Source organism: Corvus cornix, chromosome 13 (assembly GCF_000738735.6).
Source record: "Corvus cornix cornix isolate S_Up_H32 chromosome 13, ASM73873v5, whole genome shotgun sequence".
In the NCBI taxonomy this organism is placed as follows: Eukaryota; Metazoa; Chordata; class Aves; order Passeriformes; family Corvidae; genus Corvus; species Corvus cornix.
In genome coordinates this window covers 6,674,092-6,691,949 of record NC_046343.1, presented here as the reverse complement: position 1 = coordinate 6,691,949, position 17,858 = coordinate 6,674,092, and the positions used below count along the sequence as shown (strand labels likewise).

Below are 17,858 nucleotides of genomic sequence, written 5' to 3'. Positions count from 1 at the left end.
ACCCTGAGGAATGCCATGGCTGTGGTTTTATGCTCCATCAAATCAAGTTAAAACCAGACAGTAGGTTCAAAAATTAGAGGGAATGGTACTGAGAGAGACAGACTGAGCTGCAAAACACAAAGTTTGGGATCATATAAGCCATGAGTCCTTTAGAGTGAAAAATGGTCTGTGCTCCAGAAGGGCTGGGGGGGCTCAGACCCCTCTCGGTGAGGTGGGATGGTGTCATGAATGAGTGGCTTAGGTCACCTAAAGAGTCACTGACAAAGGTATCAGCAAAAGAAAGTTTTAATGTAAGATTGTGAAAGTGCAGCTTAACATCCACTCTGTCACTTCCTACACAGATGAAGCATACACAGGGAAAATCGATCAGAACCGTCTTAAAGGGATTTGCCTGGAGACCAGAGGTACAAAACGATAAGAGTGCAAAGGGTAAGGAAGAGCCTCCCCTTGAGTCATGAGGTTCAGAGTGGACCCCCTGGCCAAACTTAGCCTCAGACTTGATACACTGCTTTATGTCGAAAGGATTTAGCAAATGGGACGGGATGGGATGAGATGGGATAGCCAAGCGTCGTGGGGACGTAGCCCCAAAGGGACCAGGGCTCTGAGCCGCTCCGCTGCGAAGGGCAGAGCCCTCGGCTGAGGGATGCGGGAGCGGGTCCGTCCTCCCGCCCGGCGCCCGAACAGCCCCGGGACAACCTGCCCGCCGCACCGCGCTCCGGCAGAGCCTCCCCGCTCCATCGCCGGCCACATCGCTCCCCCCGCTGGCCGCTCCGCGCCGCTGCCGCCGCTGGGGATGGAGCAGGAGGAGCAGGAGGAGCAGGAGGAGCAGGAGGAGCAGGAGGAGCAGGAGGAGGAGGAAGAAGAGGACGCGCCTCTCACAGTTTCGAGGGGCAGAGGGGTGCTCGCTTCCTTCCCCTCTGCCCTCCGTCCAGGCCGGCCGCAGGGAGATGCGTCCCTGGAAGTGTTTCCCCTGGTGTTGTCTCTTTGCTGGAGGTTGGGCAAGATTTTACTGAATTTGTCCATCTTTGAAATACGTAAGAGATTTTAAGACAAAAGGATGCTCCGCAGGGATATGGGCAGTTTGGAAGCTGCGCCACAAGCTGGAGCAGGGCAGAGGGGTGGAGGTGATCCTGGCACTGGGGGACCCATGATGAGATCCCCCCTCAGCAGCAATTCTGGGTGTGCTTGAACTGCTGGGAGAGAGACCCGTGTGTGAGATTCCCACCGGGAATGATAGGTCCATCAACCCCACCACCCTGCGTACCTGAACACGGGTCAAAGCCCTCAGTTATATGGTTCAATCTTCCTTTGCAGGGCTGATTTTAGCTGAGGAGACTTGAACCTGGGTGAAATACCAGCATGGAGCCTGAGGGAATGACATGAAGCTGTATCAGGGGAGGCTTAGGTTGGATATTATTGAATATCCAGAGGGTGTTGGGCACTGGAAGGGGCTCCCCAGGGGAGTGTCACAGCACCAAGCCTGACAGAGCTCAAGAAGCATTTGGACAAGCCTCTCAGGCACGTGGTGTAATTCTTGGGGTTGTCCTGTGCAGACCCAGGAGTTGGACTCAATGATCCTTGTGAGTCCCTTCCAACTCAGAATTTTCTGTGATTCCATGATTCTCTGCTGTAGGATGAGTTTAATTCCATGGGTTTCCAGTGTCACTGTTAGCTAGAGTAGAAGCAGCTCCAGGTGCAGCCACACCTTGCAGACAGTGAGGCTCTGAGTCCAGGCTGTCTCCAGGTGTGTGGCTGGAGTAGTCACGGTGATCCCTGGCTTGTCACCTTTTTCATCACCTGCATTTTGTACCTTTAATCCACAAAGCTTAATGCAGTATTCATGCCACAGTTTGTTTCTCTTACAAAAGTAAGGGTCAGGAAAACAGAGAGGACGGCACGAATCTCTACAGAAATCTTTGTCTGTCCCATCTTTCCTCTCTTGAGTGCAGGACATGGCTCAGCGAGTAACTGCACCAAAATGAACCATCTCTGCAGATGCACTGTAGCATTCGGGTCAGGCTGATGCTGGCTTTGGATCCAGATCTCTCTATTATTTTTCTATTTCCTTTTTTTTTTGGGTTTGCAAACTGTGTCCTCAGTCAGCACTAACCACAGGGAGAATTTCCACTCGGAAAGTACAGGCAAGTTTCATTACTGCTGTACAGGCATGGGAAGGCTCCATTTTGGCTCTAACAGGGAAAGGGCTGTTCTGTTCCACCCTTGCTGACTGTCTAGGTCTGAAAGCTCAAAGAGGCCAGCTTATTCCTCAAGTCCTGACATAACCCCTTGTATGGCATTTGCCCCAAGGCAGTGAAATTCCAGCCACTTGATACTTCAGGCTGTGACCTTCGAAGGGTTAAGAGAGCCCCAGCTTCAACCTCCTGAGCTCATTCTGATGCTCAGTTAAAGCCAGGGCAGCTGCACGTTGTTATAGCACTGGACTGGCTCCTTTGGGCTCTGCCAGACTGCTGGGACATGGGTATTGTCCCATGGGATGGGACATGGCCCTGGAGATGGATCACCTTCCAGAGCTGTGATAACCAGCTCTCCTGCTGGCTTTCCTGAGCTTGCTGGGACTTAGAGCTGACTCCTGCACTGAAGGCAGGGGACAGGAAGGCTGGAAAGCCTTCCCTTGCACAGGAAGCTCCGGTGCCTGTCCGGCAGCGCTGGCAGAGGGCTGAGCTGGAAAGAATGCAGCTGCATCTCGGCGGGGGAGTGGAATGAGGGTTTCTGGCTGAGAGGGAGTGACTGGAAAGCAGGCTTGCACAGGATGGCTGATCTTCTCCAGCCCCTGCCTGTCTTCCTGTCCTCTCTCCTGCCCAAACCTTCTCTCAACAACTCTCCAGGCCTGGAGGTGGGTCACATCCAGCTGGCTCTTGCAGGGGTCATGGGTGGTGGTGCCCCTCTCTGTGTCAGGTCTGCTCGCAGAGGCTGCTCCTGTGGTGGGGAGACACTCACTGTGTCTCCATTGAGAACCCCCCTTTGGCTAACAGCCCTGGGAAGCAGTGTGGCCAGGTGGAATGGGTGCTGTGCTTCAAGGCAGGGGTAGAAAACCCTCCCCTGGCCACTCTGGGCAACAGCTTTCCCACTGGGGTGAAACACCTTGGCAATACACTGCAGAGTGACTGTCTCCTGTGGGATCTGCCCAGGGCTCTGGGCAGCTGGGAGTGACCCTGTGCAGGATCTGACCCGACAGCTCCACTGGGAGCGCAGCTCATCCCACAGGGGCTGTCAACAGGGACTTCACAGCTGAGCCAGAGCTCTTGCAACTTGGCTATTTTTAGCCCATGCAAATGGGGGTGTTTATTTTCCTACTGTTGTGCCTTTTTGCCTTTCCCAGGGATCTTATTGCTGATGAAAGCAAGGGCCTGAGAGCCACATGAGTGTCTGTGCTGGCTGCTGCAGTGACCCCATCTCCACCCACATGCTACTCATCTGATATTCCCCAAGCCCTTTGCAGTGATGGGCTGGAATGGGCAGAAGCACCTCAGCTTACCTTGGACCAGAACCTTTTCTGGGGCTGGGAGACCTGTGGTAACAATTTGAACCCATGAGGTTGGTGTTGAGGGGGCAACCCCCCTCACCAGGATGGGATGAAACAGAGGAACATTGCAGTCTGGTTTATTGTCAGTGTTTCAAATCAATATTTTTTATTACAGAGACTCATGAGGTTGCTCACACTGTGGCAGGAATTTAATAATATAAGGCACGGGGAACATTCAGAGGTAAAAAAAGAGTTCTCAGCCTGGGAGATTTAACCATCACTTTGCTCCTGTCAGGACCCTCTCTTATAAAGCAAAATCCAAATACCTTTTCCCTTCCATCCTTTGCATCCCTTAAATCCACAAGAGGAAAAAAATATTACAGCCTTTCCCTCGAGCATGTGGCAAATATGCCACTTTCTGGGCAGAAACATTCCTTCCAAGTGTGACACGGCTTCCCTGGGAGAGCAGGGCTGGAATTTAAGCACAGCCAAGGCAGAGGGGTGAGCAGTGCTTATGGGCACGGTGATCTGGGGAGAGCCAAGAGCTTTATCTCACCTACAGCTGAATCACAAGGTCAAGGTGAGCCACACACACCCCATCTAGCACAGAAAACACGACAGCAGCGTGGTCATTGAGTGATGGTGAAGCATGTAGCACTTTCAAACCTTTATTATTGAAGACGATTTTACAGGTTGGGAATCATTTCATCTTACTTGTTTGAAATTCTGTGCACTTCCCTATTCACTTGTTTGATTTTTCTTTTTTTTTTTTTTTTTTTTTTGTGCCCAATAACTGCTAAATTCAAGCCCTGGGAATGGGAGGGAAAAATAAAAAAAAAAAAGGGAAAACAAAATCCTACCACTCCGTCTTTCTCACCCCTCTCCATCCTTCCTACCATGAGCTGGGTGGCCACAATGTCACCTGCAGCTGCTCTGCTTGAGAACCCAATCCTCCTACATCCTCTGGCTCTGCCTTCCCTCGCTGGCATCTGTGACTGGGGCGGTGAATCAGCTGAGAGGGTTTTGTGTCTGACATGTCCAGGAACGTGCTGTTAGCGAGAAGTTAGGAGAAGCCGATCCGAGAGCGGATGCCAACGCAGATCGGATATTTAGCACAGGAACAGTCCGTGGTAAAGACACATCAGAGAGAGAAAAGGCTGGTAAGAACATGTGGAAACAGCTGGGTGAGTAATCTAGTGGTGATAGATAAGGCTATGAAGGAGGACTGTTATTTCTCTTAGCACCGTTACTACGTATGTTTAGACCTATATTAGCACCTTGTTCCCAGGGGAAAAACAAAACAAAACAAAAGCAATTTAAAAACCAAAGGAAGTGGGAAGGTTAAAACATGACAAAGTTGGCAGCAGAGCAGGAAGGCGAGCGTTTAGATCACAAGGTCCTTGTCTATGTCCTCTGTGGAAGGAAAAGAGAGAGACAAAGTCAGGAGGTGGATGGTGCCAGGGTCCCACTGTTCCTGCACCCTCCCCACTCCCCCCTGCTCTCCCTCACCCAGGGCAGGCTGTAATGCATTGCTTCAGCCAGAGTGGGGGCTCTGGGGGTGCTCTTCAGTCTCCCCTCCACCCCCATTCCTGCCCTCCTCAGCACTTACGCTCCTTGATGCCAAAGCAGCTGGCCCACTCCTCCAGGGCGATGTACTTGTCGTTGTCCAGGTCGCAGGCCTCGAAGAAGCGAGTGGTGCAGTGCTCCATGGGGATCAGGGGGGCACGGAGCGGGGCCAGCTCGGTGTGGGACAGGTACCTGCCAAGGTGACCACGTGGTCACAGGAGGGCAGATGCTCGCCCCAGCTCTCTGTTTTGGCTGCTGTCCCAGTGCCCTCCCAGTATCAGCCTCTAAGTGTCACCAGGGTCAAGACTGGTGTCTGCCTTTGCAGCTGGCTGTGCTGGTCATGAAATAGCCACCAGCTGGGGGTCCCTGCCAGCTGCCCCCACCCCACAGGCCCACGTGTGTGATCACTCTCATGCCCATCTCCAGCCCACAGCTAAGCCAGCAGCTGCTATCTCAGCTGCTGCAGTTATCCCGGGGCCTTTGGACTATGATATTTTGGGGGACTATCATAGAACAGTAAATCTGAGAAGAGAGAAACTCCACACCCAAGGGAGGTGGGAGCAGCTGGGGCTGGGGGAGGCCTGCAGAAGAGCTGGTTGCAGGAGGCAAAGGTGCCTCTACCCCAGCCTGGTTTGCCACAACCTCTGCAAGATGTGACTCTGCCACCAGCCACCCACTTGTGTCACATCTCCAGCCTGCCTTGGCACCTTCTACTGCCGAATCACTCTGATCCTTGGGCAAGAAATGGTGGGGTCTCTGTCCTGCTCTGCTGGCACTCACCCATCAATGGGGTGCTGGTCCAGCTGCCCGAACTGCCAGTGCACGGGGAAGATGTACATGTTGTAGTTCTTCTCAAAGTCCCGGGCCAGGAGCTCCACGGTGTGGTCACCAGCCTCCAGGCGCTTCTCGTTCTCATGGATCTTCTTCACCTGCCATGGGAGAGGCCGGGGAGACCTTGTCAGCAGGGAAATGGGGTGCAAGGGGGGACCTTGGGAGGGACTTTACAGGGATCCCACAGGTCACTGTGGACAGGCTCCCTGTCTGTGCTGGCTCCGTTGCAGGGGTGAACTGCCTCCCCTGTCCCTCACCTTGAGCTTCTGCTTCTCGGTCAGCAGGTTGTTGTCCTCGTCGCGCTCGTACAGGGTGATCAGCACGTTCTTGAGCCAGTCCCGCATGCGCAGGGGGAACTCGGTGAGCTCTGTGTCCAGGCAGGCAGGGATGACTGCAAGTCATACACAGTGGTCAGTGCAGCATCTGGACATGCAGCTCCACACCCTGGACATGCAGCCCCAGTGCCCTCCCACCTCAGCCCCGAGCCTGCCAGGACCTTTGCTCTCCCTCAAACTGTGAACATGGTGGGGGTGTGCCCAGTTAGGGATCCCGTTGTCTGAGGGTTTGGCCCCACTTACATTTGCAAGGCCCAATGTAGTCCAGGTGCAGCTTGTGTCCCTTCTTGGTTCCCTCCAAGGTGCACTTGGTGGCAAAGAAATGGCAGGAGGAGTCGTAGGTCTTGTTGTCAGTGCCACAGACCTGCACAGGAAGGGCAGATGCTGCGTGAGAGGCAGGGAGAGCCTCCAAACGAGATGTCTGACTTGTTTCCTGGGGTGGGCAATGGCTCCTTCTTCACCAGCCACCCTGACTCTGTCTCCATCTGGCAAAGCCCATGTGGGTCCCTCCCTGCCCTGGGCCACCCAGCAGCTGCTGCCCTCACCTTCTCGAAGACGCCGGCGGTGGTGGGGCAGCTGGAGGGGTCCTGGCACACACACATGGGCGAGTTGTTGTCATCCACCTCGCACACCTTTCCGTGCTTGCAGTGGTGGTTCTGGCAGGGGTCTGCAGCAGGAGGGGAGCAAAGTCAGAGCCAGCCACATGCTCACCTCCCATGAGATGCTCAGCGCACCTCAGCACAGAGGGAAGCCAGAGACTTCGCCAGGGACAGCCCCCAGCATCTATTCTCACACCAGGAAGATGTGAAGGTTTCCAGAAGTCCATGCTAGCCCTCGAGCTAATCCTGAACTCCTTTCTTTAGCCATTCTTCTGTTGCAAAAATGGGCTTACAGAGAGCCCAGGGCTGGAAGAGGCCATGTGCCTCTTTTGCTTTAAATGTGCATCCAGGCTGGCATTGTCCTTGTGCTACAGCCCTTCCCAAAGGAGCCCCTCAGTGTTTGGGGTGGCTTAAACTCCCCCACACAGGGAGGGGATGGTGTCCCTGCCAGCAGGAGGGCAGGGAAAGAGGGACTTACTCTCTGCAACAATCTCCTCTACATCCTCCGTGGGTTCCTCGAACTCTCCCACCTCCACCTGGACAGGATTAGCCCCCACAGGCTCCTGCAAAAGAGGTTGGTGTTTCTGCTGTGGGTGCACACAGAGCACAGCCCCAGCTGCTGGGGGGCAGAGCAGCTCCCCCTTGGCTCCCCAGCGCTTTGGGGATGCTCTGCCCAGAGCTGTGGTGCTGAGGGGGTGGGTGAGGAGGAGGGACAGAACCCCTGACCTCTGTGGTGGGATCTTCGATGACCTCTGTCTCATCGGGCAGAGCCTCCTGCTGCAGGGGAAAAGACCCGTGAGTGGGGGTCCGTGGGGCAGTCCCAAGGGGGGTGACCCACTGGAATGGGCAGTAGGGCCACCCTCAAGTTGCCCCCCATCCCTCAGTACTTTATTTGTTATAAAAGAAAATCCCCATCGGCTACTCCAGATGGACAACCCCGACAGCAGAGGCTCTGCTGTCTCCTTCACTTACCGGCGCTGCCAGGGCTTTGCCTGCCAGGCAGAGAAGGAAGAAAATCCAGGCCCTCATCTTTCAGCAGACCTTGAATAAAGCAGAGGAAAAGGAGGGATGAGGAAGGAGGCCACTGTGTGCCACTGGGCTCCAGGCTGAGCACTCAGACACTTCAAGAAGGGCGTTCTCTCCATTTCCTGCCTCGTCTGTTCAGCATTACAGACCCACATGATGGCTCTTCTAGCCAAAATCTTGGGCCAAATCGTGTTTCCAAGATAAATTCATTTGATTTTGCAAAATGAGACAGTGGGGTTTAGATGTCTGTTGCTCTCCTGGATGCCTTTAGGAAAATCACAGTCAAATTGGGTCTTTCCTTCTCTGGAGGCTTTTTTTTTACAAATCACCCCATATTTTTCATGTTAGAAATCCCCTGATATGAGTGCCAGGTAAAAGGAATGAAGCTCTATCATCTTATTTGTCAATCAGAGGAAAAATGGAAGTGGAAGAAGGAAAGAGATAACAGAGAGACAATGAGACAGAGCACTTGACAATTAAATCCTTTAGAAAACCCCTTCCCCTATGGACACAGACGTCCCTAGGGATACCAAAGCCTAACATGTATAGGTGTCTACTATTGTTTTTCCCTTTCCTGCTCAGATCTGAGGGTCCCCAGACTGGGTTTGAGGGACCCAAGACCACTTGGGGGTTGTGTCCTGCTGGGAGACGAGCTCCAGAAGGATGAGCCCTTTGCACCTTCCCAGTCTGGGCTGTTGCAGAGCCTCTGTAGGACGAGGCAGCCCAGCTAACAGTGGCTGTGATGTGAGCCAGGAGGAGAGCGCAGCTGGTGACATCCCCCTGGCCTTGTCCCCCCCGGTTCCTGTTTGGCAGGGACGAGCCCCTCTGTGTGCGGGCGGAGAGGAGCTCAGCTGGCCGCTTAATATGCCAGTGGCAGCGAGGGCTGCCCGCTCCCTTCCGCCCCGGGGACAGTGGAACTCCGCCGTTCTCGCTCATGCCAGCGAGGGGACCTGTCCCCCTGCCAAGTCTCCCTTCCGCCTGTGCTCCTCCGCTCCACCTGCGCGCCCGGGCCAGCACAGCCCGCCCTGGCGCCAGCAAAGGGAGGGATTTGCTGGGACAGAAAGTGTTGGACAAGGTCTCTTCTTCTCTCCCAGGATATCTGATGTCACTGCATCCTTTCCTTTCCATGCACAGCAGCTCTCTGGGTGTAAAACCACACCAAACCTGTGCTGCCGAGACGCCAGCCAGGCTGGGCTCTGCTTTCGAACTTAGCATGGTTCGGCCACTCAGAGAAAATCCTCTTTCCAATCTCAGGACCTCACCCAGCCCCCAGTGGGGTGTCTGTGCAAAATAGGGAATGGATGGCAGCTTCCTTGGGATGTCAGAGGGCTGGGAGGGGGTGCTGGGGACGGCTGCTGTGGTGGCATGAAGGACCTGTGGCAGAGGAGCTGTGGGGAGGGGGTGATGAGCCCTTTTGCTCTATCAAGGCTGCAGCTGAGCAGCTCCCTCCTCTCCTGCTTGGTATGAGCTGTCCCTTCCCCTGGTCTTGATTTGTTCTGGAGGCTTCTGTGAGCTCTGCCAGCATTTGCAAGCAGAGATCACTGGTTCTTCACTCCTGGAAGGGTTGTTTGGGGAGGGAGGTGGAAAAGTACTGGTGATTCTGGCCATCTCCCCCCTTGCTGGTATCCCCTGACTTGTAAAGGCTCCTCCTGGGCTTCTCCCAAGGGTCTTGTTTACTTTGGAAGATGCTCTGAGGTTCAGTGATGCTCATTGGGCAGTGCCCAGCCTGAAGAAGAGGGCAGTGCATGCCCATGTGGAAGGTGGCACTAACAAGAACCCAACCCCACACCAAGGCCATCTTAGATCATTTCCCCAAGCTTTAAAAAAGCCTTGAATTTCAAAGTCTGGACATGCAGTAAGCTGGGGTCAGGGAATTACATGTTTGCTAGGAGCCAGCAGACAGTTGGAGCTGCCAGTGTTGTGTTTGGAGGAAGAAGGAACACGAAAAAGTCTGAGCAAACAAGTTCTGCAGAGCTGTCTTGTGCCTTAGATGGTAAAACAAATTTATTATAAAACGACAACCTTTTGGAGGCAAAGGCTGTGCAGCGAGGACATTGCAGTGTCTGTGAGCCCCTGGCTGGCTTGCAAATGGTCATTCCTGAATGCCTGGTGGTCAAAAGTCCTGAAATAACAGTTCAGGAGCCTTGCACACGGAGTTGCTCCATCAGGATAATGTGGTCCGTGGTGCAAGTCTCCCTCCTTGTGGAGCAGCCATGGTCCTGCTATCCAAGAGGATGCTCTTTGGAGCAGGCAGCTGGGCCGCACCACGAGCTCAGCATCCATCCCCCAGCTGGAGGGACTTGGGAGGATCCCTGAGGGGCTCTGCACTGGGAATGGCTGGCACTGCTTTGTGAGCCCCACGGAGGGCAGAGGGCAGCAAGGGGGGTGCAGCCAAGGGGTCATTTTGGACAGAAGAAAACAGGGAAAAAGATTTTAGCAAGCAGGGACTTATGTCCTTCTGCATCCTAAAGGAATCAACAGACACCAGCACTTCGCAGGATGCTGGAAACCAGCACAGAAAGGGCTGCTGAGTATAGAATGAGAGAAGCTGCATGGTCACCACCCTCTCCTCAGGCCTGCCCTCCTGAAGGTTGTGAATTGAGGAGACAACAGGGCACGCATGGGCTGCAGGACCCATGGGCTGCGCAGCCTTTTTAATACCTGACCCCACTTGCATCCTACATGGGGCTTTCAGCTCCCAGTCACTCTATGAACAGGGTCTGGGGGCTCCCACAAACCCCTCTCAGTGGTTCACCTTTCCAGGATGGCCCTCAGCACCAGCTGTTCATTGCATACCCCAAAGAAGAAGACCACGGGGTGTAGAGAGGTCTGAGGCTGACCCTCAGCACCTCCATAAACTCAAAGCAAGCTGCTATGGGAAACTCTTTGCCACGCTCCCCCCAAGCTTGTGGCACCATCATCGGTTTCTCCTGATGGGGAAAACACCCCGCAGCGATGCACAGAGGAGAATCTGTGCCACTGGGTCTGTGGGTCTCTCATGGGGACCCCAGCCTGGGGGCCTTTGTGGGTTGGGGGAGGACACTGACGAGGCAGGCGCAGCCTCCAGGAGAGGCTCCATGGATGGTGGGAAGTGGTCCATGTGGCGCTGGCCCTGTCCAGGGTTGCGTAAGCCCTTTGGGGTGCCACGTTAGCGTGGGGAGGAGTCTCTGCCTGGCCACTTTGACAGCTCCTCCCCGAGGCCACCGGGCTCACCCCAGCTGCCACCCCTGCTAACCCCGGGTGAGGGGCTCCGCTGCCTCCTCCCACTGCAGCCTTGGAGGCAGGAATGGGCAATGGCTGGGCAAAACCCTCCCATGCCTCAGCTCCTGCCTGCAGCCCAGCCCGGCAGCAGGGTCTCCTGCACCCACCCTCCTTCTGCTCACAGCTCATCCAAGCCTCTGGAGGAGCTGACATTCCCCCACCTCACACGGAGTGTAAAGGCAAGACTGGCCCAGAAAAAGACTCTGCCAAAGCCCACTGGGGCCACAGTTTTCAAGGTGCAGATGGGTGACCGAGTGTGACCCCCATAGAGACACAACGCCAGGGCTGGGTCCCCACTGCCTCGCCCTGACCTCCCTATGCAAGCAAGACCCTCTGAGCTTTGCTCAGCAGCCACTCCCAGGCTAAAATTCCATTTGAAGCCAGAGCTGTTTGCGTGAGTCCCCATAAAGCTCCCTGCTGAACAGGTCCCTGCATGTTCGGTGCTGGCTCACCCAGATGTGCTGCAGCTGCCCTGGGTGCCTGGGGAGCAGGGCAGGGGAGTGGGCAGAAGCCAGCCTGGCTCCTGCCACCTGCACAGACCCCTCTCACGCAGTGTGCAGGCTCAGATAGCCATGGAAGGTTTAGATGGAAGTGCAATTCCCTTTAGCTCACACACGCATTTACACACTCCAAGTAAAACACGGTGGGGAAGAAATCTACCTACTCCATGTGCCCATGCAGAGTCAGCAGAGACACGGCTACACCCCAGCACTGTGTGAACCCATTCCCTATGCTGGGGGCTGAGCAGCTCTGATTGAACTAGGAAATGTTCCAGATCTTACAGGGCTTATTGATACAACGGCAAGAGCCCATCACAGCTGTGTGCTGAAGCTGCCGTAGTTTCTCCAGGTTGCAGACTGAATCCATACTGGAAAACAATCAAATTAGTACAAAGAAAAGTGCCTGGACGAGCCGGGGTCTGCAGGCAGCGGCTCATGGATGAGCTCTGTGCAGACAGGTGAGACAGAATTTTGCTGTCCTGCCTGAGCTTTTTCTTTTGTGTGGGCTGGACCTAAGGCAGTGTCAAAAGGAGCCCGGATATTTTAGTGCCAGGTGCCAGAGGTCCCTCCGGCTCCCGGGGGATGTAACCAGCTGATCCCGCACAGCTCCACAAAGGAGGGAGAGAATAAACTGTCCGATAAATGTTCTGCAAAAATGCAAACCATCTCCAAAGCATTCCCTGGACTTGCCCTGCCACAGGCGCTCCAGCGATAACAGCCCTGACATCCTTCGGACCAGAGGACCCAGAAAAGGTTTCCATGGGAGCCGACATTCCTCTGGGGCTGAGTCATAGAAGAGCAGAGTGTTGTAGAAGGAGGGGCTTGAAAAAAACTTCGAAAAGTTTATTTCTGCTCTTCCCCCTCCCAACACCGCCCGCACCTCTGCTCCTGCCTATGTGGCAGACAATGGCTTGGCTTTTGCTGCTGCGCAGGATGCAACAGCCTTTCATTTTCCCTTGAAAGTCGCCTGATCCACCCTAACAAACGGCTGCAATTAACTTTTGTCCTTTTGGAGGGATGCTGAGTTTTTGGGCTGTTTCAAGTTGGTCCTCTCTGAGGGCTCGGGAGCACCGGTGACATTCCCGGTACGCCCGGTTTCGCTCCAACTTGAAACTTTTGCCCTTCGGTTTGGGTGGGAATTCAGCCCCCAAATGGTTAAATTTCCTTGTTTTTGGCTGGATGCAACCGAGTGGAGCTTTCTTAGAAAAGGGACACAAAGAGCAGTTAGACTGTCACGTCACCGGGCCGGGAAGGACAGCGGCTGCCTTTAAAGGAAGCAAGCCCTTGTCTCTTCTGTATGGACCTAAAATAGTGCCTGACCGAACCCAAGTCCCTAAAACTTAAAAAACCACCCCAAAAGAGCTTTACTCCTCCTCTCCTGCAGTCGCCGTCTCCCTAACAGTCGATCAGCCAGAGTTCGGCAAGCCAGGGCAGCAGACTTGAAAGGCTTTCAAAGTTTGCTCGGAACAAAAAGCCGAGTGTCTTTTTTTTTTTTTTTTTTTTTTTTTCCAAAGGAAGAATAAGACCGGCTGCACTGAAAAAATAAAACCGCTGAGATGAAGTCGACAGCTCTTTTGTTCTTCCTCTGGATACTCTGGTGAGTAAAACATCACCTGCCAACGCACCTCAGGCTGGGACTAGTGGGGACTGTTCGTAACTAGATCTGATTTTCTCTGCAGGCTGGTTGTGCCCAGACCTTGGTCTCTCGGATCTCTCTAAGGAACTACCCACCAGCTGAAAACCCAGACGGGAAAAAGGGAGGAGAAAGAAGAACGAGGGCGGGTTAAACCTTTGCAGTCAGATGCCAGCATTAAAGCTCTGGCAGCGAAACTGAGTAAGAGACAGTTTAGAAGTGGAAATGCTGCAGAGAAGAGAAAGGGGTGAAGTCAGGAGGAGTTTCCAAATGCACCGCTTGGGGTGGAGAGCGTCCAGCTCCCCATCCCGAGTGATGCATTGCGAGCACTGGACACACTCCCCGGACACACTACCCTGGACACACTACCCTGGACACACTACCCTGGACACACTACCCTGGCCAGGGTCCCCCACGAGCCGGGCTGTGGGGACCCCCATGTCGGGAGGAAAAGCACAGCAAAGGCAAACGCGAATCTCGGGCCATACCTCGCAGTCCCGGCAGCACGGCTGAGGGAACTTCAGGCTCTTGGACAGGCTGGAGGAATCTGTGGGTTTTAGAAGGAGGCAGGAGGAAGCCGAAGGGTGGGCTGGGTTTCCCGCTGCCTCTCCCCCTCCTCCTCCTCGCTATCTTTCCAAATCCGTCTCTTCCTCTCCCCCTCTAAGTGGGCAGTCCCTCCTGAGGCACAGCCTGGCTCCAAAGGATAGACCAGAGAAATCAAGCCGGAGATCAAGGGGTCCCTCGCGGGGACAGAGCAGCCCTCAGCGCAGCCCTCCCAGCAGAGTCCCTGTCACAGCAGCTCCCTGCTCTGCTGCCGTGAGTTTTCAGTGCTCTGTCCCTCTCGGACTGACAGCAGGGGGGATGGGGGAGTGCCAGCTCTCTGCTTGGTTTTTGCACCTCTTAACCACTTCACCTGCTGCAATTATGTTAAATGCTGTCATTTCTCAGCGGAGTAGCTCACTCCCTGAGCTGGTGTTTCCCATCCTCGAGGGCATGCAGAGGAAAGCGGGAGAGCTTTTGCTCGTCCATCCTGTCCCCTAACACTGCTGATATCTGTGACTGCCTTGTGGAGAGGGAGAGGAAAGAATGACGCAGGGAATGTGGAGGATAGAGACATATCTGAAATATGCTGTAAGTAGGCAGAGAAATGCTGGGCTGGTAGATGTGACTCTCAGCAGGCTGGTCTCTCTGCTGTGGTTATCGTCCAGCAGATCTGGACTGATTGAACAAAACCCACAGTCAGAATTGCCAGTCAGCTGAATTCAGTGGTCTCTTCAGACATCACTCAGTATTTTGACTTTACAGATCATAACTCAGCTGGAGCAGCTGCCCAGCCAGAGGGAGCCAAGCAGCAAAGCTGTTTCGAGTTGAGTTTTCCCATCTGTTCCTCTCTATGCTCAGGGTGAAAACCCAGCTCTTCTCTCCTTGCTTCTCTCCATGGCTGAGAGGATCTGAGGTGCATCTGCTCCCTCAGAACCAGCATGGCCATGGCATTGCACTGCAAAGGAGAGCCAGCAGCCAAAAATTGCTACAGTTTGGGCATCCCTAAAGAGTGTCTCCGTGCCATACAGGGCTGTTCTGAGCCCTGTGGATAATCCAGCCCTTTGCAGCTTGTGATCCTCCTGTGGCATCAAACCTCACCCCAGGGCTGGTCTCCAGGGGCTGCTGGAAAGATGGTGTCTCATGTAGCCAGCAGGACTGAGGACATCTGGGCACCAGCAGTGTGATTGTGCTGGGTGAAGGACACCCAAGACCATAACAAAATTCAACATCATGTTTTGTTTTGGCTGCCTGGGGTTTGGGTTCATTCCTTGTGATTATGTGCTATCTTTGAGAGGGGCTGAGACATGGACCTGGGTGCTTAACTCTTCCCACTGATGTTGCTGAGGATTTAGATGTCAACACAGGGACTGGCCTGTGATGACCTCTGGGCTGTGCTGGCTCCTTGCCCTGCAGGATGCCTGCTTGCTCTGTAGGATGCCTCCTTGCCCTGCAGGATGCCTCCTTGCTCTGTAGGATGCCTCCTTGCTCTGTAGGATGCCTCCTTGCTCTGTAGGATGCCGTTGTGGTTCTGTATCAGCTCACTCCTCATCCATCTCCGTATCTCTCATCATCTGTATCTCTTACAGCACTTCTGCTGCATGTGAGAGATCAGATGTAAGACTAAACATCCCATGGCAAACAAGGAACAAAATATAAACACAACAGAAAGGGAAAGCAGCGGGGAAAGATAGGGGAGGGATTCATGAAAACCCATCATCACTTCCCAGTGAACAGGTCAATCTCTGTGATCAGGCAGCTCAGGAGGCTGGTGGCAAAGAACAAGGGAAGAAAATCTTCTTCACCCATTTCTTTTCTTGGCTGCACACTTCCCAAAAGCCACCCCTGGGTGCTGATATGTGGGTGTTGATACCACTCACAGACACATCCATAAATATTCCATGTGACCCTCCCAGGTCCCTGGGGAGGCTGGATTTATAATGGTGTCTAAGACTCCATGGGTCCTTCTAATGCAACCAGCTGGAGCACCTTGTCCTCCCACCACAAGTGTCCGTAGCTCCCAGGTGCAGCCCAGCGCCACTTGTAGGTCCAGTTTGGCTCCAGAGGTCACACATCCCCTAAGCCAAGGTTTCATTTGCTTGATTCATATCCCAAGGAGCTGAACACAGCTGTTGAATGCTCTCTGCAGTAGATTAGTCACGACTCGCATTGAAATTGTACCGCTGCTGGTTCTTCTCAGGAAAAAAAAAAGACATCTGGAAAAAATTTTAGAGAGGAAAAAAAAAAAGAAGAGAAAAGGAACCACAACTTTTCTAACTGACAACGTGGCAATTGCTCTGCACTGTAGCCTGAAGCTAAGACCTCTGCTAAGGGCTTAGACAAATGATAGTGCCATGGAGATAATTATAGCAGGGATTTCTTTATGGATGTGGTGGCTTAGACCCTGGGTCTGAGCGAAAGCAAAAAGCAGTGATGCAGTCACATCTGGAAATGGCCCCCAAGCTCATCCAGTGAGCCCAGCGGGGTGGGAGTGAGGGGTGCTCATGGTGCTCCACGCACATGGTGGGGGCAGCCGGGTCCTGCACCTTGGGAAGGACACACTGCCAGGCATCAGCGGTGGGATGCAGGGGGACCACACGGAGGGGGAAACAAGAGCCTGCAGCAACTGGCTGGCTCGTTAAACTCAGCAGCTTTAAAAAGCTCCAGAAGCAACTGAGAGCTTGCAAAGGAACTCCTGGAAAGTCCTTTCCACTCTTGTAAGGCTTAGTGGGGTCATCAAAGAGGAGATTTTGGTGTCAGGCTATCAGGAGGAAAACTGGACCTCACACACGTTTAGAAAGTTGTCTTATGCCATCTGGGGCACCGGATGGGCAGGGGATTGCCCAAGGGGCCTCCACAGCCCTGGGAGCCCTGGTAGGGCTGCAGCAGGTCCAGCTCAGGCTCCTGACCATGTGCCAGTGGGTGCTTTGGGCACAGTGGATGAACCCCAGGGCTCCCGGGGCTCGCTCCCAGATCAAGTGACTGCACAAACTCAGATGGAAACAGCAAACAGGGCAAGACCCTTTGAGGCTTGAGCTCATTTTACAGCAAAGCCAAGAGGTCTGGAGGGGTGAGGTTTGAACTCCAGCTAACCCCTGTTCAAAATCCAAATTTCTTCATTGTGCTTTGAGCCAGGTTGGGCAGATCTGGGCTGGCGCAGTTGAGAAAATCCTGTTGCTTTCCAAGAGGGGAACAATTCTGCTGTAAGAGATGGGGGAAAAGGCAAGTGAGCAGCTCTGTGGGAGTGATACAAGTGTGGATTAATAATCCTGCCATCTTCTGCTCACTAATTTGTCAGTCTGAGGAGCCTTTCCTTCCCTCTGCTCTGGGAGGGATTCTCTAATGAGTTTTTCTCTAGAGGATGTGTCTGCATTAATTGCTGGTGGAGGCTGCTGCAAAACAATGAACCCAAAGTGCATATAAATAAACAGGATGCCCTGGAACCACTGTGGTAATGTAATTTGCTAAGCCTTCATCCCTGGGTGTGTGGCTGAAGCCTGAGCTCCTCACAGGTGCAGGGCAGTGTGGGGGAAGTCAATGGCTGCAGGGGTGGGAGCCCAGCACCCAGCTCAGGAAAAGCTGAGAGTAAATGCAGAGCAGACAGGAATCTGCTTATCCCAGGAATTTCCCATCTCTCCTGCTCTCTGGGAGTGTGTCAGCTGGAGGGTTTCTGGTTTTTTCCATTTCAGAAGCAGATCAGAGGCAGAAGGGCTGTGCTCTCTGGGCTTGCACTAAGCAGATGTAGGGCCACTGAAAGCACCATCTGCACAGGGCAGGATGAACCCAAACTATCTTGGGAACATGCCTGAGAGTGTCTCATGTAGGACAAGGAAGATGGGATGGGACTCTGCCCCTGAGCTGAGCCATAGGACTGATGCCTGGTTCAGATGGAGCAGACGGATGCTCAAGGTCTTTTCCTGTGCCTGCACTGGGGTGCTGGTCAGAAGCAGACGGAGAAGGAGGAGTGGATGTCATTGCAGATTCTCAGCTGTAATCCAGAGGCCAGCAGGGCAGGAGATGGAAAACCAGCTGTGCACAGCTCTGCAGTGAGTCACAGCCTGGGAGCAGGCTGCAGAGCTAGAA

General features: G+C 53.9%; 1 protein-coding gene and 1 long non-coding RNA gene across 3 annotated transcripts; one reads left to right on the top strand and one right to left on the bottom strand.

The window, feature by feature from the left end:
• Positions 1–3,633: 3,633 nt before the first annotated feature.
• Positions 3,634–13,846, bottom strand: SPARC (secreted protein acidic and cysteine rich). 2 transcript variants are annotated; one of them, XM_010399738.4, is made up of 10 exons: positions 13,724–13,844; positions 7,788–7,856; positions 7,542–7,592; positions 7,294–7,378; positions 6,762–6,883; positions 6,460–6,580; positions 6,139–6,272; positions 5,831–5,979; positions 5,094–5,242; positions 3,634–4,897 (listed from the first exon to the last, which is right to left on the bottom strand). In XM_010399738.4, the coding sequence occupies exons 2-10, from the start codon at positions 7,842–7,844 to the stop codon at positions 4,869–4,871; spliced, it is 897 nt and encodes a 298-aa protein (XP_010398040.1). In that variant the 5' UTR covers positions 7,845–7,856; positions 13,724–13,844; the 3' UTR covers positions 3,634–4,868. The 2 variants fall into 2 exon arrangements, with proteins under 2 accessions (XP_010398040.1, XP_010398041.1); XM_010399739.4 differs by lacking the exon at positions 7,542–7,592 and having other exon boundaries at positions 13,724–13,846.
• LOC120410730 lies at positions 12,574–17,218 on the top strand. Its single transcript, XR_005603067.1, has 3 exons — positions 12,574–12,687; positions 13,117–13,199; positions 13,282–17,218. It is a non-coding gene; the product is annotated as an uncharacterized LOC120410730 (long non-coding RNA).
• The last annotated feature ends 640 nt before the right edge of the window (positions 17,219–17,858 follow it).

Coding starts and splice junctions, on each gene's coding strand:
- SPARC (XM_010399738.4), bottom strand. CDS start 7,844: ATGAGGGCCTGGATTTTCTTCCTTCTCTGCCTGGCAGGCAAAGCCCTG. Junction 6,273..6,459: donor CTACATTGGGCCTTGCAAAT/GTAAGTGGGGCC, acceptor TATGACTTGCAG/TCATCCCTGCCTGCCTGGAC. Junction 5,980..6,138: donor CCGAGAAGCAGAAGCTCAAG/GTGAGGGACAGG, acceptor CTCCCATGGCAG/GTGAAGAAGATCCATGAGAA.